The sequence below is a fragment of the Lactuca serriola genome, chromosome 2 (assembly GCF_051521515.1).
Source record: "Lactuca serriola cultivar US96UC23 chromosome 2, Lser_US96UC23_V15, whole genome shotgun sequence".
Lineage (NCBI taxonomy): Eukaryota > Viridiplantae > Streptophyta > Magnoliopsida > Asterales > Asteraceae > Lactuca > Lactuca serriola.
The window spans coordinates 165,237,681-165,245,979 of record NC_136409.1 but is presented as its reverse complement, the minus strand read 5'-3'; the positions used below and the strand labels follow the sequence as shown (position 1 = coordinate 165,245,979).

General features: G+C 33.9%; 1 protein-coding gene across 1 annotated transcript; it reads right to left on the bottom strand.

Moving 5' to 3' along the window:
• Positions 1-1,795: 1,795 nt before the first annotated feature.
• LOC145087270 (uncharacterized) lies at positions 1,796-8,074 on the bottom strand. The gene is made up of 6 exons (XM_079025200.1): positions 8,022-8,074; positions 7,803-7,929; positions 6,770-7,267; positions 3,682-3,813; positions 2,927-3,552; positions 1,796-2,544 (listed from the first exon to the last, which is right to left on the bottom strand). Exons 2-6 carry the CDS (start codon positions 7,927-7,929, stop codon positions 1,846-1,848), a joined length of 2,082 nt encoding a protein of 693 aa, XP_078881326.1. The 5' UTR covers positions 8,022-8,074; the 3' UTR covers positions 1,796-1,845.
• Between the last annotated feature and the right edge of the window lie 225 nt (positions 8,075-8,299).

Here is an 8,299-nt window from a genome sequence, read left to right as displayed (position 1 = left end):
AAATGAGTATTAGATTTAAAAAGAAATGGAAGAAAATTGGAAAATAAATACCACGAGGGTATTACAGTCATTTTACTATTCAAAGGGACAAAAAACATAATGAAACTAGCTCAAAAGGATTATAAAGCCAAAAAAATTGAAGTTTGGATTAAACCTCAGAAAAAATGCATAGCATATGGACCATTTTTGCAAATTTGTATATATATATATATATATATATATATATATATATATATATATATATATATATATATATATATATATATATATATATATATATATATATATATATATAAGCAAGATCAAGTAAGAAGAAAATTTTTGTTAAGAATGTAAGAAATTTTTTATATACATATTTTTTTAATAAACAAACAAAATGAATCATGAGATGATTCAAAAGTAAAATGATTTAGAAGAAAAAATTCTCAAAAAAACATCTTTATTATTTATTTTTTAGTAAATTAAGAAAAAATTTATTTTAATGACAATTTTAATGAATATCAACAAAATCACGGAAAAATAAATCATTGATGTGTTTTTTAGGGAATTTGTTTTTGAATCAATGATATTTTCTATTCATCTAATGATACATTTGTTCTGTTCTTCAAAAAAATATACAAATTTTTTTTTTTAACTACTACCAAAATAAACTTCTACCGGATTGTTGGTCCCCTCGTGAAAATACTTTGTCCCACTCCCACCATTATCCAAAAATTTCTTTCTCATTCCTATGTGCATCATCGCCTCATTAAAGAAACAAAGGGAGAGGGAGATCACTATAAAAAGGATGCTTGACACATTGTTGGAATGCACACACAAAGCTCTTTTAAGTATTGTTCTTCGTACCGGGTTTAAACTAAGTTTAAATTGTTTTTAACCAATAATATTTTGTTTCTTTAACTTATTTTTACAGTATTGGTTAGCTATCGAAATTGGGTTTCAGGAAAGATTTATCCCCGACGGGGCTCCCAATAAGATATCCGTTGGGAATTGGATTGGCTGTCCCGACTCAAACGCGCCCCGTTACCATTACAGGGGGATATATAACATATATTTAACAGAATAACAGACATAGCGACTCTGCTAGTTGACTTCTGGTCAATGGTCAATGTGCAACCCCCTTGACTGCAGAAGGGCAGATACGCCATTGCATGTAACAAATAAATGAGTAAAATAGCAAACAGAAGTTACCATCAATAATTAAATGGGTAAAATGTTAAACCGAAGTTACCATCAATTCGATCTGGACAAGGTTTTGATGATCGTGTGAAGCAACCATAATTTCGATGGCCTGCAGCTTAAGGGATTCTCCTCATCGCTAAATAATTGTACGCATGTTTAAATCAAGAGCCCTGGTTAGTGGTTACAGCTAATGAATTTAGCTGAAATATAGGTATTAAATCTTGGATTCTTGTTGAAATTGATGCCCAATAGTGTACATACATTATGGTGTCAATTGGATGAATTACAACTGTTGGAGTCACATGCAGATGAATATATTGCATGTCTCACAGGTGTGTGAGAAGCCATGAAATAAACATGGGCACATTCCTCGTTGGTATAAAATACCAGGGAAGTGCACCTTTATATGGGACGGTAAATGTAAATCAAGTCGTGGGACTGTGAGGGGGATTTATTTATTTGATTAAAGAGGATTTATTTAAGAATGTAAAGAGTCAATATACTTTTTTTTTGTCTTCCTAACCACAAGCCTCCGGCTCGAACTGCCTTCCGAAACCAAAAGCATTAAATGTCACGTTTTTATGTCGTCTTATAATAGAATCAAACAAAACCATTATTATAACAAATATTGAATTATATTACAATTCTTTAGAATTGTTAATCTTACAACAATTTTAATAGTTTCGAAGTACATCCTGAAATGAAAGGGATCCGAAATGGAAAACAACAATGGTTACAATTAGATTTTTCATTGTAAAGATGATTATTGGACCGAAAGACGTAGCTAGAACCATATGTGGAGTGAATTACGTCTTTTAAGAGACGATATTGCAACGCACCGAACAGGAGGACTGGCATGGTAGCAATCACGGTGACAAGGATTGGTATCCATTTAAGATGTTGACGGTATAGCACAAAGAAGGTAACACTAAAAGAAATCATCATGGTTGTTATTGAGATGTAAAGTGTTGCTAGACCCAACATCAATTTTCTAGGTAATGATTCCAAGAAATCATCTTCCGCATAACGAGAAGTGAGAATGGATAAGAATGTGAGTATTGAAGCAGATGATGAGAACAAAGATATGGCATCTGCCACCACGAAAATCAAAAAGCTTACGTTTCTGCGGAAGAAAGGGATACCATCGGTCTGATCGTATCCACCCGGAACTGTAAAAGCTGCAGCAAATACAATGGTGGCAATAAGCGCCGCTACCACCATACATTGACTAGCTGTTCCTTTCATCCATTCCTCACCTTTTACAACTAGATCTTGGTGCTCCTTGGTGAATAACTCGCGTGGTGTTAGTCCATCTTTGTTCTTCCGTTCCCGATAAGAAGGTAGGATCATCTTCTCTACTTCCTACGTACAACATAAATAAAATTATAAATCGAGTAGATCAATTCGATTGAGGTGTCAACTATGCATGCCAATCGCAAAGAACACATGTTTATAGCTGATTATCCCCTTAACAACATACGCTGGATATAAAAAAGTAAAATAGTTTACTCACATGAAGCCCATGCATGGCACCACCATAATTAATAAAACATTAATAATGAATTTATATCATAAAAGGTGAGAAAAATTCATAGCCCCCAAAGTTAGCCATGCATGAGAACAAGTAATTTCAAACAAAAATCAATCATTTGTATCTTAAATTCCTTGCTACAAGAGCCTCTAACAACTAATTTTACATCAAAGAAAGTTATATAAGCCTTGAAGTGTGGGGAGGAATATGTACCTTGAACCATAGTAGCTCACGTTGCATCTGGAAAGCACCTCCAGACACATCCTCAAGTCGCTTTCTCTCCACACTCCTCGCAACCAAATGCAACATATTGTCCTCATTTGGATCTTTGAGAGGAGTAATCATATCCTTATTTAAGCCTATCTCATGCAATAGGTTGTAGATATCCGCTTGACGATGTCTGGCAGCAACGTGGAATATACTTTGATTGTTATCATTTACTTTCCATGCTAGATCAGGATATAGACGCATGAGCTCAATTACGAATCTAGTATTGCCCACCTCTGTGGCAATAAATAGTACTCGAGAAGAATACTTTTTACGTACATTTCCCGATAGACCTTCAATAGTTCTTGCAGCAGGTCCTTTGATTATGTTGCGGATTTCAACAGGTATATTGACAACATTATCAGAAATGAGTTTTAGTAATTGGAGAGCTTCATCTATCTTGTCAAAAGCTGGTTTTTCATATCGTTTAACGGGGGGATCAGGGGGGCCTCTGAGTATGATATCAATTTCTTCCCTAGGCTTCTCAGCAATATAGCGCCAAATGGTTTTTAGTATCTCCAATGCTTTTGCTTTATTTTCCTTTTCACGAGCTTGCATCTTAGGGAAAATGACTGTAAAATTCAAAGCAACCAGAAAAGAAGCAAACTTGAGGATATATGCCAGATATTTAACAGTAAAAATTGATGGATGATAATAATCGGATATGGATATAATCCGCATCAAGGAGTAGAGATGCTTACCCCATTTTATGGTTCTAATTATGATATTAGATTTTATTTCAGCAAATGCATTAGTCTTTCGAGCCAAAGCTGCAAGTACAATCCCACTGCTACTAAGTTCTTCGTGCTCTCGCAGTATGTCCAGTGCGATATCTAAAAGAGATTTAACAATCACTATGTGAGGGAAAATTACTATTGCCAAAGCAACAATAATCACCAACAAAACAAGAATGATGTCTACCAACTAATTTCTGTTGGTACAATTCAGAAAAAGAGATTTTGGGCGTTTAGTTATTTTTGGAAACTTTGCATATTTCCAGGTAATTGTGTTGAAGCAGGACTCCTTTCCATTTAGTATAAATAGGGTAATTTGTTTAAGGTTTTACATAAGTTTTTACTTGCAATTTATCAATAAAAACCTTGCATACCAAGTTACTCCCTTGTCCCATATTAATGGTCTATGTTTCTTTTTTAGTTTGTACCAAAATAATAGCCTACTTCTAAAAATGAATATTCATTTTGTCAAAATACCCTTAATTATTAGTTAAACTACTATAAATTAAATGCAACTATCATAAAATTAAGTGCAACAAAAAAGGCAAGACTGTCATTTCATTCCACAAAGTTAGTGATAATTAATGTTCTTTTAATCTATGTGTTTTTTGTTTGTGGACAATAATTTTGGGATGGAAGGAGTATTTGTTTTCCATCCACTGTTCTCCTATATTTTCCCCTTGTTTGCTTTTGTTCTTCATGTTAAATGCCTAAACCTTGTGCACCAAGGTAATTTGCAGGTTGATTTGATGACATTTGGTATCAGAGCTAACCAGGTTTATAAAATAAATAGTACAACCTCAACATGGAAAGCCAAAAGAAAGACGAACCTTTCTTGCTCCATTACCCAATGTTAACAATAAGTAACTATGCTACTTGGGACATCAACATGAGGGTTTTTATGCTAATCAAGACAAGAAAATGAGCAAAGAACACTCAAAATGTCGTGAATGTCAAGAAGGATAAGATGGAAAGGGATGTCATCTACCAGGCTATCCCTGAAGATATTTTGTTGTTGTTGGCGGATAAGTAGACAACAAAGGAAGCTTAGGACACACTTAAAGTTGTATACATAGGTATTGATTGTGTAAGACAGAGTTTGAGATCTTAAAGATGAAGGAAAAAGAGACAAAAAGAGACAGGATGAGTTTCTCTACAGAGATCAGCAACATAGTAAGTAGTATTCGAACCTTAGGAGACATGATGGAAGAGGCTAACATTGCCAAGAAATACTAGGGGCAGTACTGTCTAGATTCTTAGATATTGCTTCAACCATTGAGCAGTTTGTAGATCTAGACACCATGATAGTTGAAGAGGTCGTTGGGAGATTGAAAGCTCGCGAGGAGATAATTCGAGGCCAATGTCAGGTTGAAAAAAGAAGCTAAAGAAGCTGCTTCTTACACACCAAGAATGGTATGAAAGATGTAAGAAGCAAAATCAAGAGTAATCAAGATACTCTCAAAAGAACTACAATGAGAACACCAACAACTCACAAGGCCAAAGGGAAAGGTACTACTAAATTTCAATGCAAGAATGGTGTACATTGAGTACTTTGTGAAGTATACTACATTTTAAGACTATGTATTAGCATAATAATGGTGACCGAGTGAGCATGCATAGGTCGTTTCTCTGGATTCATGACGTAAAAAATTACATAACCTATGTATAGAATTATTTTGAACCAAGTATAGGATGAACGTTTAGTTGGAATGACGTCCGAGCCAAATTAGGGATTTGTTGGGAGTAAAGAAGGTGACAGATACTAAATTAGGGAAAATGTTGGTATAATTCAGAATAAGGGCTTTTTAGGCATAAGGGTATGTTTGGAAAGTTTTTAAGCAGTAACTGTGTTGAATCCGTGCCCGGTCCAAACATATTTTTGGCTGTGAGTGAGAGAAAATAAATGGGCCCCTTCAATACATAAGTATAACCAACCAATTTATAAAGATCCACTAATTAAAAAAAAAATCTAGTATTTTTAGATGCAAAATCATGATAATAGTATCAAATACACAAATGTAGTCAAACAATTTATAAAAATCCATTAATTTAAAGAAAGAAAACTTCTTATACTTTTTTTTAAATACAAAATTATTAATGATAATATTAAGATCAATCTTCTCTTGCATATATTTATATATACATAAATAGCATATCTTTATATATACATAAAATAGTCAAACCATTTAACATTTTTTGTAACATTGATGACTTAAGTAATTTTTAAATAACTTTCAAATTTGAGAAAAAAAATTTATCTACAAATGCTTGCTCGTAGCAAGATAGTTAATAAGATTGTATATGCAATAAATTCTAACCATTAATACTTAGAAGTCCATACGACCTAATCGACTATTCTACTTTATATTGTTGTTTGAGCCTTCATAGTTTGTCTTATATGATTTGTCGATTTTATATTCCCCAATTTTGGTTGCACCTACCCATCTTATTTATAAGTTAACAACGATAAATATATGCATGTTGTTGTTTCTTTCCATATCTAGTAATGTATCGTGCCTTTGAATTTCCTACTATTTATTTTTTTTCTTAAAAATAAGCTAATGATTATATACCAATATTACATAACCCATGAAAATTTTGGACCCCTAGCTTGTAACAATGGGCCATGTGCGGTAGCTATTATCGCCCATCGTCTAGACCGAGCTTGGTTCAAGCATGACTCCTTTCCATTTATTATAAGTGTTTAAAATAATTAGCGATGTAGCTTGTTGTTTGTTACCCGTTACGTCTATCTTAAACTTTTATCATGTTGATTACTTATCTGAACATGAAGATGGATAATAACAAAAAAAGAGCACTATGTTTCCTATTTCAATACTTCAATAAAAGCCTTGGATACCAAATAATTTGTGTTACTTCCCTTGGTCTGTCCCTGTTTCTTTGTTCATCCCTTCGCTTAAACCTTGTGTACCAAGGTAATTTGGAGGTTGATTAATTTGATTAAAATTTAGCCAGTTATCCAAATTGGTACGATTTACTATTTAATCAATAAACAAAATATGTAGGTGTAATAGTTACATGCTAGAACGCTTACCGAACATATCATTCTCAACACATTTCTGAAGAAGCCAACCACGGTTCTGAGGTGTCCAATAATCATCATACAACTTATCGGAATTTTTGTACAGATACTTCACCACCTCATAATGTCCAAACAATGCAGCCATATATAATGGCGTCATTCCTCCACTACCAGTGGTTGCCACCAAGGCCCTGCTCTTTTTAACCATAATCTCAACCATTTTAATATTTCCAACTGCAGCGGCTAAACAGAGGGCAGTGTTGGAACTGTTATTTTTAAGTTCCAGATCCTCCTTTTCCATCTTACTCATTAGATTTTTCACAAACTCTTCAACCTGTTTGGTGCTTTTTGTCGATGCAGCAACATGAAGTGCTGTTTCATTATTTCCAGTGACACTATACCTTACCAACTCTGGCCTTTCATCAAGAATCTCTTTAGCAGCATTCCAATCACCTCTAATAGATGCTTCATATAGAGGGATAGCGATTTTGATGTTCTCTTTACTAGTTCCTTTAAAATAATTCAAATTCAAAGTTAGCACAAATTTATTTATCCAGGGACAATATTGTTAATATTCTTTAAATTTCGCCATGATTAAGATGTTGGGTTTGGATAATCTTGATTGTTCTCGAGTTGTGTTGTTGGATCAAGTGTAGGGTTTTAGTTTGAATAAGGGATATTTGACTAAGTATTTAGGAGATGAACGTGTTATGCTTGGTCATTGAATGCGTCCTATTATCTAGGAGTAGTAGCTAGGTTCTAGGTTGTTTTGTTTAATTCGGTTGTCATGTGCAGGCTATTTAACGCCTTTTATTTTCTGATTAATGTAGCAGGAGATAACCCACAAAACCTCATTCTTTCTTCCTATATTTTTCTTTCCTGAAAAATCACGCAGTTAAGTGTGTAAACTTGAGGGCCTGTTCCAACATAAGAGTCAATGCCAGTGCATACAGTCACTAGTGCAAAGGAATCGTCTTCTTTGTATGAAATGTGGTGTAAAATAGCAGTACATGAAGTAAAGAGTAAAATGGGTAGCAGAATTTACCATTAAGTAGATCTGGAATAGGTTTTGAGCGACCTTGAGAAGCAACCGAAATTCTGATTTCCTGCTGCTGCTCATGGGTTAAGGACTTATGCTCATCGATTGGGGCTTGCACACCTGTTTGCGCCATCTGCACATTGATGATTATAAAGTTATAACTCTAATAATTGCTTGACGCCATGACTAGAAAATCAGAGGATTTGGTGCAACTGATGACAATACCTCTGCGTCAGCAAGTGATTATTACGTATGAATGAATGAATGTGAAAGAAGACTTGAGATTGATTATTCGAACATGCATGCTATGATTTATATACACCTAACACCCTCCCTTGCTTAAGTCAACGTCGTAAGTCTTTAAAAGTTCAATTTTTCTGCCAATCAATAAATAATTAGCGACAACTTGCAGCAGTTAAGAAAATAAAATAATAACGGCAAGTGTTAATAGCCAAAAAAAATCAAAAATGTTTTCATATTTTTATTAATTAATATAACATCTA

Coding starts and splice junctions, on each gene's coding strand:
- LOC145087270 (XM_079025200.1), bottom strand. CDS start 7,929: ATGGCGCAAACAGGTGTGCAAGCCCCAATCGATGAGCATAAGTCCTTA. Junction 7,268..7,802: donor TATTCCAGATCTACTTAATG/GTAAATTCTGCT, acceptor ATTATTTTAAAG/GAACTAGTAAAGAGAACATC. Junction 2,545..2,926: donor GTGAGCTACTATGGTTCAAG/GTACATATTCCT, acceptor TGTTGTACGTAG/GAAGTAGAGAAGATGATCCT.